Source organism: Tenrec ecaudatus, chromosome 1 (genome assembly GCF_050624435.1).
Source record: "Tenrec ecaudatus isolate mTenEca1 chromosome 1, mTenEca1.hap1, whole genome shotgun sequence".
NCBI classification, from domain to species: domain Eukaryota; kingdom Metazoa; phylum Chordata; class Mammalia; order Afrosoricida; family Tenrecidae; genus Tenrec; species Tenrec ecaudatus.
In genome coordinates, this window is record NC_134530.1 from 194,625,890 (window position 1) to 194,641,367 (window position 15,478).

At 45.6% G+C, this 15,478-nt stretch overlaps 2 protein-coding genes across 2 annotated transcripts in view; one reads left to right on the top strand and one right to left on the bottom strand.

Moving 5' to 3' along the window:
- Positions 1-15,478, bottom strand: part of STX6 (syntaxin 6) — a 47,628-nt gene that overhangs the window by 14,471 nt on the left and 17,679 nt on the right. Inside the window, exons 2-4 of the mRNA XM_075528089.1 lie at positions 13,379-13,548; positions 10,837-10,931; positions 3,381-3,443 (exon numbers count right to left, since the gene is read on the bottom strand). Of these exons, the coding sequence (XP_075384204.1) occupies positions 3,381-3,443; positions 10,837-10,931; positions 13,379-13,548 (328 nt within the window). The remainder of the gene's footprint in view (positions 1-3,380; positions 3,444-10,836; positions 10,932-13,378; positions 13,549-15,478) is intronic.
- Positions 13,995-15,067, top strand: LOC142437248 (calmodulin-alpha). The gene has a single exon (XM_075540492.1). It carries the CDS (start codon positions 13,995-13,997, stop codon positions 14,442-14,444), a length of 450 nt encoding a protein of 149 aa, XP_075396607.1. The 3' UTR covers positions 14,445-15,067.

Consider the following 15,478-nt stretch of genomic DNA (forward strand, 5'->3'; position numbering starts at 1 on the left):
GCACAGCATCACCGAGCAGTGTAAAGAGTTCTACTCCCCCCGTCCACCCTCCCCCTGGGGCAAGTCTTTACCTAGCAGGGTGGATTGGTACAAGTGTGGCAGAGTTTAGTGAATGCCGGGGAGGGCCATCGCCACCAAGTTCTCCCAACAGGCCAATCAAACGGGCCTTGTCCCATTAAAATGCAAGTAAACGTCTACTTTAAAAACAACACACACACCCAATTGTAGATTGTTCTGTCATTTGAAAGCACATGGTCTCTTAGAAAATCAGCTCTTCCTAGTACTTTTGGAAGTTCACTGGAGATCGGCAGGTTCTGGGCAAACTGGTTCCAAGACCGAGTCTTTTTATACATAACTCAGGGAGTCTGTTCTTTTGGGGGAAGGGGCTGGGACGGAGAGACCCTAGGATGGCAAGAAGGGCCGCCATACCCACTTGCATGCAGAAAGTGCAAGAACTGCCCATGCCTGCAGAACTGAACCGATGAATTAAGTCCATGGCCCCAGGCTGAGCCCAAACCCTCCACCTAGGAAACTGGGGATTGCTTCTCTAGACAAGTGTGACGCTGGGTGCCCTGACCACGCACGACAACCCAAACGAGTGCTGGCCCTGGGACGGGCCCCTTTGGAGATGTCTGTCTGACAGGAGAGGCCAGCCAGGGATGCTCAGAGCTCAGTTCAGGTAGCTGCTTCTGACCACGATCCCCACAAGCCTTTCTGGGTGTCAAGCTTGTGCAGTGCAAACACACACCACCCCTGGGGCACAAAGACCCACAACCTGGGAGCCAACAGTGGGAGTTTTCCCTGGAGAGTGGCACATTGTTTTACCTGCTGCTTCCCCCGCAATCCACACACTCTTTTAAAAAATAACTTATTTTCAGTAGTTGTTGAAAACATGCACAGCAAAACCCGTACCAGTTCAACCATTTCCGCACGTGCAATTCAGTGACACCGATGCCAATAGTCAAGTTGTGCGGCACTCCCGCCCACCTTCTCTGAAGTAGTCTTCGCCCAGTCACCTAAACTCACACCCTCCAAGATTCCTACTGTGCCTTCAGCTTGGACCTGTATGCAAAGCTCCTTGAAAGAGAACCAACGTCCAGGAGGACATTCTTGACTAATTCGGCTGAATTCTCATTTGGTTTCAGAAGACTTGAGGGGACACTTGGAGCTGAAGGGATAAAGAGGATCTCAGGGCCGCAGTTGGGGGGGCGGGGTGTTACACTCCATGGCGCCAAAGTCTCCGACCTGAATTTTATCTTGGGGACCGTCCAAAATCCTCTCTTACCACTAACTACTCCCCACCCCGCACCTCCCTCCAAGTCCTCGATACCTACACTGATCTCTTCAACTGACACTAGGAGGTCAACCCCGTCACATGGCCAAAGGTCAGGGCTACCATCCGGGATGCCCGAGGTACAAATGCAGTTATTGGAAGGACAACTGAGGCAGTTATCTGAAGGAGGGCCAGGAACCTGGAAGCTTCCAGTTGGGGGGGGGCTGGAATCCAGTCGAGGGGCTGGACAGGGAGCATCTCTGTCCATATCTGGTTTGGGGCTCTTTAGATATGAGTAATTCTGCTCTTTTGGATCTAATTCTATGTAGAACACTGTGGCCCAGTGATATGTTTTGAAAATCCAAACAGGGTTGAATTGTGTTCTTGAAAAATATGTGCTCTACATCCTAAACTCTACGCTTGTGATTATAATCCCTGTTGGGAAATGTGCGGGCCAGTTAGCACAGGGTATATTTTGAGTCGATCTCTTTTGGAAATATGATAGATTAAATAAGGAACAAAGATGGGGTAAGAAAGATGCCAATGAAGACTGCACGGAGCAGAAGCTCGGGGGGGGGGGAGGGGGGGGAACAGAGGCCTTCTTTCCTCCAGAGCCTGTCCCTAGAGCTGCGCTCTGAATTCCAACTTCTTCCACCTGCGGCCGCAGCACTAGATCCCCAAGACAGCGCCTCTCATGGCTATGGTCAGAGCTGGGGCCCGTGTGGGGCGCCACAGTGAAGCCTGTTTCTCTGGGGTCTCCGCGGCCTACAGATCTGTGGGTCGGGTATATACTACAGTGTACTGTGAGTTAGCTGCGACTTCAACAGTGAACCCAACAGCATGCTTAACTGGGAAAGAGGACTGAGAGAAGATCCTGAGCATCTGTGGGGACGCTGGAGGCCCCCCGCCCACACAGGACAGTGGTCAGTGCCAAGCAGGGAAAAGGCAGCAGGGCCGACACTGCGTGAGTGTTTGGAAAACCCTGACCTCTCTAGTCCTGGAAAATCTGACTCTATTACACTTCCCTCATGGCCTGAAATGAAATTCTAAGCCGTCCTTCAAAGGACAATATATAAACACCCATTTTATTTACTTGAGGTCAACTGTACAATCCAAAGAATAAAACATCCAAATGAAAGAACCACAGAGGAAGATCTGTGCTACCTGCCTTGTGGTCACTGCGGCTTCAGGTGCCCTCAACTGCCCTAAGCTAAGTGGAAACAAAAGGAACTCCCCAAGGAGCCAGCTCTGGCTGTTGGCGGGTGCCCTCCAGAGCCGGAGCCCGATGGCTCTTATTGGGCGCTTGCTGCCGAGCTGTGCAAAAGAGGCGCAAGGGAGGCAGGTGGGAAGAGAGAAGGAGAATGCCCCAAGGAGAGGGGGAGCTTCAGGCAGCTTGTGAGAAAATGTAATTTTTAAGTCACATAAGTAAATAAAGTCATTTAACCCCAGATCGCTGTGATGGTTTGTGTTCCTAAGTAAAATGGGCAGCTGCAGAATTAACAACATTCAAATCTGTCACAAAAGCATCTACTAGGAAAAGCACCAAGAATGCTCAAGGTGCTCGGGAGCTAGCAGGGTCAGTTGCCAACCAGAGCCCTTAGCAGAGGGCCTGGCTCTCCCTCAGGCTGTGCCCAAGAGGCACAGGGCAAACCCATGGCAAAGGGCTGGATGGGAAGCAATAAGAGAAGGCTGGGTGGAGGCCGTGGTGGGAGTCCAGCGGGCAGAGGACAGATGGGGAATTGGAGAGGAGACCCACATAGGTGAGGGCAGCACTTCCCCCAAGGGTTTCTGGGACTGAAAGTCTTTATGGGAGTAGAAAGCCTCATATTTCTCCCAAGGAGCGGCTGGTGGCTTCAAACTGCTGACCTCGAGGTTAGCAGCCCAACGTGTAACCACTATGCCACCAGGGCTCCTCTTGGAGGGGAGAAGGGTGGGCAGCGTAGGTGGACAGGACTCTCATAAAGTTTAATCCCTGCCTCTGCAGGGTCAGCGAGCACAGGCCTTCTGCTTAATAGCACAATATGTGGAGGGACAGCACTTTAATGTCCAATCTCTAGCCCCATGTTCCCTTGAATTGATACTGGGTAAGCTGGTATTTTTTTCTTACCTGTCTGTTTTTCCTTTCAGCTAATGCCTGCACAGATGAAGTGGACATCTGATCCTTCATGTCCTAAAGAGACAAGCAGAAGACCAGCAAGCAAAGCAAAGGAAAACAAAATAAGACAAAATCCTTAGATAACATAAATCATGGTGAGTAGTTCATACACTTGCCAAACACGCTTCATTACCTTTTTTTTAAGTCACTTTACTGGGGGCTCTTACAGCTCTTTTAACAACCCATACATCCACTGTGTCAAGCACATTTGCACATATGCAGCCATCATCCTTTTCAAAACATAACCTTTTAAAAAATACTTAGAAGACTTCTCTTTACAAAGAGGTAAGCTGGATACTACATTGAAACAGGAGGGCACAGGAAGGGACCTATCGCAGGCCTGAAACAGTGCTAAACCCTGACTTCTAACCCCTGACTGTTCAGAGGGGCCTGCGCAGTTGACGTGGCTCCAGAAAGGCTAAGATACTGTCTCCAGGCCCCAGAGCCAGTAGACGGCAACCCTGGCATGCTCAAGGGTTAGCGCCTTCACATTTCAAGCTCTGTGTGAGACACCGTGCCGCTGGCGTAGGCAGCAGGTCCACTAGAGATGGTTTCTGAATAGTGGCACGACATGTCACTTAACTTCTTCCTGCGTCGGAGGAAGCAGCAATAACTCCAACATAACCCTAAGTAGCCAACGGCTCCAGGCAGAGAGAGGGGCCCATTTGCTTCAGAAATCGTACGGAAGAGTTCTACACTGTCCTACGGGATCATAACCAGTCAGGATCGCCTCAACACCAAAGGGGAACAGGCGATTTCTAGCACCAGAAAGAATTTTCAGAGTAGCATCAAAAATAATTTTACATGGAAAGAAAACTTAATGGACCTATTACTTCATCTTAAGCTCTTAAGCAAAATGCTCTATTAAACAGAAGCCATTTTTTTTCTGTCTGTTGGCTTATCATATATAACCACACCCCAAGATACTTAAAAGAACTCGAGTTCCCGAGTACCTGATGACTGCAGTAACATTTTCCCTTAAATCTGCCAGAAAAGTTGTAGAAATATTTTGCAACTGCCAATCGACAGGTAGGTTATTTGCCAGAGGCCCCCGATGAGGTATTAGACGACTTTAGTGAATCCCTCCCAAGACTTCTTCTGAGTGAGTGGTGGACTGCACAGAACCCGTTCCGCCTGACCCCTGCCATGGTGAGGAGTCTGCACAGGCGCCACCATGGTCCAACAACTTGAGATGCGCCACTCATTCATTCATCAAATACTTCTGGCTGCAAATACTTAATGCCCTCAGCTGCTACCTGGAAGGTTGGAGGTTCCACAAAGAACTAATCCTGAAAACTCTGCCACTGAAAATCCGCCCCACTGAACCAATCTCTAAAAAGCCATGCGTCTGAGCTGAGGTACTCCGCACCAGGCGGAGAGGGGGCCGGCAACGGACACCAGGGACTGAGCACTCATCAAGCAAAGAGGACTTAATAAAAGTTATAATGCCTGCTTAGTGAAAAGAGAAGGCACATGGGGAGAGAAAGTACTGGAAAAACACCTGTTTGATAAAGGAGCTGTAACCCGGAAATACAAACGACGCACAAGCCTCAACAATAAGAAAACAACCCAATAACAAAACAGGCAAACAATCTTAAGAAATTCACCATAAAAGGCATACACATGGCAACAAACATGTGAAAGCAAGCTCGCTATGATGTTATCTAAAAAACCAAAGCCAAAGTCATTCCCACCGAGGCAATTTAGACTCACAGTGACCTGATCTAGGGTTTCCAAGACTTTAAATGTTGTTTTTTTGGGGGGGGGGGGCAGGATGGACTTTAAATCTTTAGGACAGTAGAAAACCATCTTTTCCCCGCTGATGGCTGTTGGGTTCAAACTGCTGTGCCGGGGGCTAGCAGACCAAGGCTTAACCCACTAGGCCACCAGGGCTCCACAGTATGCTATTAAGGAATTACGAATCAAACAACAAAGAAATGCCACTGCACACCTATTAGAATGGCTAACACAGACAGCATCAAATGTTGCACAGGATGTGGAGCAACAGGAGCGCTCACTGATGGCTGGTGGGAATGCAAAATGGCAGAACGCGGATAGAAACAGTATGCCAGTTTCTAACAAAGCTAAACATGGGCTTACCATCTGACTCAGCAACTGGAGCACTGGCATTTACCCACATACGATGGCAACGTGTCCACAGAACACCCTGCACATTAAGGTTGACAGCAGCTTTATCCATAACCTGACAAACACGAGAAGCAACCACGGCACCCTTCAACAGGTGAGTGGATAATCTGTGGCACACCCATACAATAGAGGAGCACTCAGAGACAAAAAGAAACAAACTATCAAAGCCACAAAAGACAGGGAGGACCCTCCTACGTACACTACCAAGTGAAAGAAGCTAGTTCAAAAAAGCTACATACGCTATGATTCCGATTATATGACTTTCTAGAAAAGCTAAACTATAAAGGCAGTAACTGAAAAAAAGCAGTGGCATTGTTAGGGTAGAAAACAATTCTGCATGACAGCAAGATGATGGACACATGACATGAAGCAGTCATCTAAACCCAGAGAACTGCACACCATAATGGAAGCTATGGACTTTAATCAAATAACATATTGATACTGCCTATTCAATTATAACAAATGCACTAGAGGAATGCAAAGCATTAATAAGTAAAATGCAAAATAGTTCTGAAGACTTTAAACTGCTCTAAACTTAAGAGAAAAATGAAGACGCATACTCCAGTCAGTCAGGCCCTAACAAGTCGGAACTTTGACGGTGGGCCTACAGCTCTGCATTTTTAACCAGTCCCCCAGCTAATTCTGAGCGCACGGACATTTGAGAAGCTCTGGTCCACACAGACATGTTCTAATAACTCAAAGTGAGAGGTATGCCACATCCCCCCAGACGGCAACATCCCTTCCCTAATTAACCATTAAACATGACATCCGGATATCCAGTCTACCAAAAGGAACAGCGCAGGGCCAAGTACTTAACACATCTTTAAAAAGACACTGCCGAGCAGAGCCCTGGTGGCGCAGACTCGCCAGCCAGTCTGCGGCAGGACGATGAAGCTATAGCTGCTCCTGCAAGCAGCAGTCTTGGGAACCCGAGAACAGTCCGGCCCTGTCCTCTACTGTCACTGTCAGTTGGAATCGACCTGTGGGCGCTGGGTTTGGGCCACGCAGAGCAAAGACCCGCCATGCTGGCTGGTGGGATAGCAGACTCTTGAAAATGCACTCAATGTATTTTATAACCTTTTCTTTAACCACAAACACATTATTTGCATAATAAAAATGACAGCACACTACTCTAGAAAAGAAAAATGACGTTTAAGGCATCGACAAACTGTATGTGGAATGTGTTTTTAAATAACTAGACTGGTAGGACTGCAGTTATGGGCAACCACTGTGGACAGTGACAGGGGCTCTCAGACAGCTGCGCATAGAACCCCCGTGTGATCCAGCAACCGCACGGCTGGGAATTTGTACCTGAAGAAGTCAGACCTGTGACACCGACAGAGACGTGCATATCCATGTTCATCGCTGGTGGAAAACCTCGATGTCCATCGTGGAAGAATGGCTAAAGCAACTCTGGCACGCACACACAGTGCTAAAAACCATGACAAAACCAAGCAGGATCTCAGGACGTGTATCAACCTCCAGTCTGCTGAGTGCAATTAGCCAATCACAGAAAGACCACTGTTATTTCTCACAAACAAATACACAAAACAGGAAACGGACTTTCTTACCAACAGGAACAGACCTTGGGGTTTTTCAAGAGGAGGAGAGCAAGGGAAGGAAGAGGAAGCGCTGGGCTCCGGTGCTGGCGGTGTTAACACGGGTGAAACACAGAGGATAGCAGTCCACATGCAGAAGAGAGGCTGACAAGTGGGGGGGGGGGGCAAAGGGGGTTGGGGAACCAAGTAGTTTACACAATGGGATACAAAATTGATGATCTGAAATGTAAACCCCCACCCTAATATACTATATAATTTTTCAAAGCTATACTTATATAATGAAACCTGCTTTATAAAGCTCCAGTTTTAAAATTCTCTGCTTGATAAAAAACGTATGGGGTGTGTATGTCACACTTGATGGTTAGAGAGTTCTTTGGCAGCTGTGTGGTGGCCATCAAGAATGTGGTCAAAGCCTTTGGTATGGAGACGGAATCTTATCGTCTGGAGTGACTTTCTATCCACGGAGGTTAAAAGTCTCCAGATACCACCGCACAAGAGTTCACCTTCTATTAGGATGTGGAATGTGGAGCTATGTTACTGAACAGTTTTAAACTATTCTGCAACAACCTGTCAAGTCAAAACATAAGTCCTCATCTTCTAACACAGGACATTTAAAATCCGCAGTCAAGCAGCAGTTAGTCCCAATAAAATGTGGTTCATCTGCCAAAAGAACAACCCATGTCCTGGTGATTTATGCTCCTGCTTCCCTACCACACTGGAATTCCGCACTGTCTGCTAGCAGAATGAATGAGATTCCGTAAATCCCACGGCTTCCCACTCGCAGGTCTCATTTCCCAACGTCCTCTGGGGCAACACTTGATACCTTTCCCCTTTTGATTAACTACAGCCCTTTCTAACTGGACTTAGAACGAACCTTGTGGAATTCTTGCATTGGAACAGGGTGAGCTATTTTTGTTTCTTCTTTTTTTTTAGGGGGGGCGGGCATACTTCTTTCTGATCACTTTTGTAAGTTAAAATAAAGCCAGAGAATGTAAGCAAAGGTCATTTCTGGGATTAAAAAATAAAAACAAATCATTAGGGGCTGCAAAATTTGCCACAATATGTGTTAAAGTCACCACCTGGCCTAGAACTCAGGGTTCCTGACTCCCTTGTCCACTGTTCTTCCGCCATACACGGTAACAACTTTCATGCCAAAAATATATCCAAGTCAGTTCTGTAATGTATTTCCACAGCAGGAAATTTTCAAGTGTGAAATCTGATGGGTAAGCGACTTCAAAAACAAACGAGGGAACAAAAAAATTACCACAAAAATATCAGTGCTGTTTATATACAAACAAGAATATTACTTTTGTGAGTAAAAAAAAATGCCAAGAAAAACAAGATAAACGTAAAAGATACTTGTAAACATTTACAGCAAGACTTCCTTAAACAAGTGAGGTTTACTAAAGGCATAATAAACCAATGGATATTAATAGTGGAGAAAGAGATTTATTTCTTCAAGTAGACCCCCCAAAACCCGTGGAGTATCATTAACCCTCCCTTCACACTGTCCCCAAACACATACCCCCCCCAACACACAATTTGACACTCATTGTGTTAAAAACAAAGTGGGTCAACATGCATTCCTTTAGACCAACACTAAACGAAAGCCAACGGCTAATGGTAACGGAGGAGTTAGTTAACATTAACTCTTGATGTACAAATGCCTGATCTGAGCTTGATCATTTCCCAGAGCCGCGAACTCCCGATTCCTTTCTGCTCATCTCTTCCACCCAGGTCCTCGCACTCCAGTAGAGCAACAGCACTGGGCGGATCAAAGTTAAGATGGTATCCCACAAACTGAACCAGACCCACTGCTTCCAAGTCAGTTCCCACTCATGGTGTCTTTATGTAGCATTTCCGAGACTCAATCTTTACAGGATCAGACAGCCTCATCTTCCTCCTCCTGCGAGGGGCTGGTACCCCTGAACTGGGGACCAACAGCCAACAGCACTACCGGGCTACTTTGGAATCACAAAGTGAGCCCCATTGCTACTCAGAGGGTTTTTAAGACAGTCCATCTTGGCAGGAGCAGACTCATCTTTTGCCCGTGGAACCACTGGTGGTTTGAACCACCAACCTGTGGTAAACAGCCCGACGCTTAACCCACTGTCCCACCAGGACCCCTTGCTTCACTTTGAGGTACTAGTTAAGCACTAACATCCTTAGAAGTGTCCTTCTCAGACTCTATTACAGAAGGACATCACATTTACAAAATATGTAACTGGGGAATAACTTATCTTCTCAAAAAATGCCCCTCTCTCCTGGGGCTTCTGTATCAGAGTCACATTCTGAACTGGTTGGAAACAGAAATTAGGAGTGCCCAACAGGTTCTCTTTGTACCGCTGGACACCTGACATCTAGCCCCATGAAAATACAAGCCGATTAACCAACCATTTAGTCACATGCATACAGAAAGGCATCTACTGAGTGAAACAAGGCACAGGAATGTTTAAAGTTCAATGATAATGACTACTACTTGGAATATTTCAAATGGAAATCACATAGCATTAAATCTTTGCCAAACCTACACTGAGGTTCCTGCCTAAGATGACTCTTGAAGAGCCATATGCTAGCACTGGTACGGTACCAAGTCTTCTTATCAAGGAAGATGCCTTCTAGTACATATGTGAAGACAGCTGGCTCGCTTACACCCAGTTATGCTAATCAAATGGCTTAGCTATATGGCCTCGAAATACAAAACATACAGGCAGGCCCCGGGTTATGAACTACATCCGTTCCTAAGTTAATCTTTAAATTGAATTTGTAGTTAAGGCTGAGCAGGTACATACTGTTATTGAGCCTGCTCTAAGCCTTTTCAGTTACAGTGAAGTCAGGGTAGACGGCTGCTTCAAAGTGGGTGATTGACAGGACATTAAGGGACAAGTACAAGAATTTGATATTCGTAACCTGAGGCCTGACTCTATTTTATTGAGACAAAAAGTTAGCTATACGGGATTTTCTCTTAGGTTCTTTACTATGAGCTAAAATAATTTGAGACTACAGATTTGTTCACTTGGTCTTTAATATCTGGTAGAGTTTGCTTGCTCTAGAAGCCTTCTGCAAAACTGTCAAGCAGTCGTCTACGGAAATGTCAGGAACGCCAGCTGCAAGCAAGGATTGCAGAAACAATTCAGATGGTGGAAGAGGCAGCCATCCAACCCGAGTGAAGGGTCACTCTGCTTTACCCACCAATCACTACACCAAATGGTGTCTACAACAGTAAGTCTTCCTTTTTGCCCAGCAACAGGACACACTGAGAAATGAAGGGTAAAAGAAAACTGGTTTGGAGGACCAGGCAGGTGGCCCGTTAAGGTAACCTTCCTTGTTTACTGTTGCATCTTCTAAGCAGCAGCAGTGACTCCACCAAGGTTGAAAGGAAAAAAATTACCTAGAAAATATCAATGCTATTTTTAGTCAAAACAAGAACATTGCTTCCTTCCATAAAAAGTACCAGCAAAAGCTAGACAAACTTTCAAAGAGGTTTGGGAAAATACTTTCACTACAAACATGCTCGACTGTGCGCTTTGACAATGCTAAGGGCAGATTCCTTTGTTTCAATCCAGGAATGTGGATGTGGGAAAGTAGCATTTAGTTCATGCCAAAAAGTGTCGCCAGTGTCAGCCTGTCAGCTCACAAATGAAGAGAGAGTAAGTTTGGCTGCTTCGTGCACCAATAATAAACAGCACCTTATCCCTTACCCTGACAACTTGCCGGGTACTGGTGATGAAGGCTTTTCTTATACTCAGCTCAGTTGCATCGAGGTTGAATTTTCTAGGATTTGCTTCAACGATGCGTGGGTCAAACAGTTAAGGCAAAGCAATTTCATCAGTATAAGTCTAGCAAACAATAATAACATTTTCTTAGTAAGCAATAAAATTTGGCCCAAACTTTCTGGAAAGTCAACTGAACGTTTAGTCGTTCTCATACTTCCTCTGCCCACAAGTCATGTGGGGGAACTCTGACGTGCTGTGGCAAAGCCGAGCTGCCAGCCTAAGAACCACAGGCCCTGAAGATGGGGTCGACTACAGACCTATGTTTCCTGACCATAGCTGAGAGCTGGCCCAGCCTCGTGCCTGGTCAAGCTACCCCTGGGAGACTCTGGCTTCCCTTTTCCCATCAGAGCGAGTACAGACCTTTTACGCTCATCATCCCAAGCCATTTCCTCTGATGCCAAAAAGTTAACCCTACTGTACTAACTCTACAACGATCAAGGTCGGGGAAGCCTTCCACGGCCCTCCTTCACCCCTAGTCTGGCCCCAATGTCCCTCACATACTCCCCGAGCAGTCTCTAGTTTTCTCAGTCGGACACACATATTTGTGTTACCCTGATTAATGCCGGTCTCCCCAACTAGGCCCAAAATCCCAAAGTGCTGCTTTGCTTAACAATCTAATCTCACTCACTAACAAAACGCTGGGCGCACAGTACACTCAGTAAATATCTGTTGAGGGATGAATATCTGTTGAAATTTTTTCTTCTTTACTTTGCAATTTTTCCCTCCCCTCCAATCTTTTCCTCTTGCCTCTTGCCTCCAGGGAAGATAACTTTCTCTGTACCTGTGCCTTTTCATACCTTCTCTTCCCATGTCTTGTCCCACAAACATTAAGGACTGCATTTGTCTTTTAATAACTTAGAGGATACCTGGGTCTGATTCAGAGCCACCTGTGTACAACACAATGAAGTACTATCTGTCCCGCTCCAGCCTCACCACGGTTATGCATGAACCCACTGTTGTGACTGCTGTGTCGACCCGCCCTGCTGAGGCACGTTTGTTTGAGGACACTGACTGCTTCTCTGGACAGATGATAGTTAAAAGTAGTAGTAAAAAAAAAGCAAGCCTACAAATGCACTAAAGGGCTCGTTGCATTCCAACTTAGTAATCTACTGATATAAAAGTCCTAAGACAGCTTTCTTTACTGGGGAGGCAGAGAGGGACGGTGGAAGAAGGACCTCTCGTACACAGCTAGCTTGTCTTTTACAAATCATGACCGATTAAAACTGTGTATTTAACATATCAGCTACATATGGACATACCTGCACTCACTACAGAATGAGCCTGACAAAAGCCAGTTTCCTTGATGTTTTATCCCACTTACAGGGGAAAAAAGAAGTTTAAAAAACAAAGCAGAACCCAAAATATGCATATTTTCCATCTGAACACAGTTGTGATGAGATTTCTAGGACTTAAGATCTGGCTTTTACAGTTCTCTGATTAGTTAGTCAGATCAGTGGATCTACTGAACATGAATTCATTTGCGCAGCGGTTCTGGACCTGTGGTTTGAGACCCCTTTGGGGGTCGAATGACCCTTTCACGGGGTCGCCAATTTATAGCAGTAGCAAAATTACAGTTAGGAAGTAGCAACAAAAATAATGTTATGGTTGGGGGTCACCACCATGAGGAGCTGTATGACAGGGTCGTGGCATTTGGAAGGCTGAAAACCACCGCCTTAGCACATTAGATCTGCTTTTCCTAAAGGCAGTTTCACAGTACGAGGTACTTTTACAATGGAAGTTGGCATGGTGAAACCATTTTCCAAACAGGAAATCAGAAGATTCCTTTAGGTCTCGTATCTTATACGTGCATACCGCTTTAAGAACTGACAGCTATTACTTTTGTAGGTGCGTACTGCGAGCCAGGCAGTCTCTATGTCCTTCACATGTAGGGGCTCTGGTGGTGTACTGGTTACATGCCCTGCTGACCTTCAATACGCACGGGCGGCAGTTCGAAACCACTAGCGGCTTCTCAGAAGTAAGCCTGTGGTTTCCACTTTCAGAACCAGTTACCATTTTGGAAGCCCACAGGGGGTTGCTCTGAGTCAGCATTGACTCAATGGCAGTGCATTTGGTTTTGTTTTTTTACAGGTTTAATTCTCATAATAACCCTAGGAATGAGATACAGTATTACTCTTTCTACCCTACTGAAGTCTGAGAAGTTTAAAAAATGCGCCTAAAGCCACACAGTAATTGGTGGCAATGGAACTTGAATGCCAGCAGTGGGACTCTAGGGTCAGGACCATGACCATTACACTGTGCTACCTCTGTAGTCCCAGGATTGGTCATTGTGCTGTAGAAGAATTTGGTTACCCTGTCTTAGCTTATAGGGCAACTGTTTTAGGTGTGGCAAAACAAGAGAAACATGAATCAGTTTTTTAAATGCATGAATGGTGCATGTGAAACAATTTGTTAACGGCATATCCACCTGTCTGTGTACCCCAAGGCACAACCCCACAGAAAAGGATATTGATCGTTTCATCAAGGTCCTCTAGATCCCACTCTATGCTCCGGAGGTTGTTTCTCAGCTCGTTGGTGGTCCAGTCGATTTCCTCCCTGGTGGCTGTGGAGGGGTCCTGGAGGAGCTCTGTCCATCTCTGAAACAAGCCCTGGGCAGTGTTGACTGCTTTCTGTACCTCTCTGTAATGGGTGGAGAGAAAGCACACTCCATGAATAAATTACCGCATGACATAACGGATATGATCACACACCATCCTCAGCCATCGCCATAGAAGGCTTTTTATGTGCAAATATCAAACACCAATAGCCTAATAATAAGGTTGGTATTTAACTAAAGGACCTTTTGCATTCCAATATATCAATATGCCAATATGAAAGGCCTAACGCGGCTTCCCTTGATGGGGTAGGTAAGTGGGCAAGGTGGAAGGGGGATCTCTTCTACAGGTAGTCTCTTATAAATGAAAATACATCAGTTATAAAAGGCAGCTGTGTGAGAGAGTATGTGTTTTAATCGGGCATATTTATTAAGCCAAAGTCTCATTAAAGATTTTCAAACAGAGTCCGAGTGGAGCTAGTGAGCCGAGTGGTTGTGTGAACGCGTCTCCGAGACCGGTAGCACTTGCAGCATGGCTGACCAACTGACTGAAGAGCAAATTGCAGAATTCCAGGAAGCTTTTCCACTATTTGACAAGGATGGTGACGGAACTATAACCACAAAGGAATTGGGGACTGTCATGAGGTCTCTTGGGCAGAATCCCACAGAAGCAGAATTACAAGACATGATTAATGCAGCAGATGCTGATGGTAATGGCACAATTGACTTCCCGGAATTTCTGACAATGATGGCAAGAAAAATAAAGGACACAGACAGTGAGGAAGAAATCAGAGAAGCATCCCATGTGTTCGATAAGGATGGCAATGGCTACATTAGTGCAGCAGAACTTCGTCACATGATGACAAACCTTGGAGAGAAGTTAACAGACGAAGAGGTTGATGAAATGATCAGGGAAGCAGATATTGATGGGGATGGTCAAGTAAACTATGAAGAGTTTGTACAAATGATGACAGCAAAGTGAAGACATTGTACAGAATGTGTTAAATTTCTTGTACAAAATTGTTTATTTGCCTTTTCTTTGTTTGTAACTTATCTGTAAAAGGTTTCCCCCAACTGTCAAAAGAATATGCATGTATAGTAATTAGGACTTCATTCCTCCATGTTCTCTTCCCTTATCTTACTGTCATTGTCCTGAAACCTTATTTTAGAAAATTGATCAAGTAACATGTTGCATGTGGCTTACTCTGGATATATCTAAGCCCTTCTGCACATCTAAACTTAGATGGAGTTGGTCAAACGAGGGAACATCTGGTTAAGCCTTTTTTTCAGTAGTTTTCTTTAGGAACCGTCAGCATGTGGTTGTTGAAGTGTGGAGCTGTAACTCTGCGTGGACTAAGGACAGTCAACAATATGTACTTAAAGTTGCACTATTGCAAAACGGGTGTATTAACCAGGTACTCGTACACTATTTTTTTGTACTGCTGGTCCTGTACCAGAAACCTTTTCTTTTATGGTTACTTGCTTTTTAAACTTTGTTTAGCCACTTAAAGAAAATCTGCTTATGGCACAATTTGCCTCAAATCCATTCCAAGTTGTATATTTGTTTTCCAATTAAAAAATTACAATTTACCCCCCCCAAAAAAAGATTTTCAAACAGTGTTACCTTCAAATATCTCTACTCCCTTGTGTTAAGCAGCATTGTATGAATGACTGTTTTTCTTGTTTAGAGATACAGGCCACTAAATGCTATGATCTCACATGCTTTTAGATTAGATAGAGTCACAAAATGTGGTGCAGTGAGTTACTATTATATGGCCCTTCTAGCCAGTCTTGTGAACTCTCACGATAAGGTTGGGTGGACTATGAAAAGAAGGTGCTTCAGGGCCACAGGGGGACTGGACAGTCTGTGAATGGGCATGGAACACATGCAGGGGGACTGGACAGTCTGTGAATGGGCATGGAACACATGCAGGGGGACTGGACAGTCTGTGAATGGGCATGGAACACATGCAGGGGGACTGGACAGTCTGTGAATGGGCATGGAACACATGCAGG

What these genes read in the sequence shown, in the direction of transcription:
- LOC142437248 (XM_075540492.1), top strand. Translation starts at nt 13,995, where the DNA reads ATGGCTGACCAACTGACTGAAGAGCAAATTGCAGAATTCCAGGAAGCT.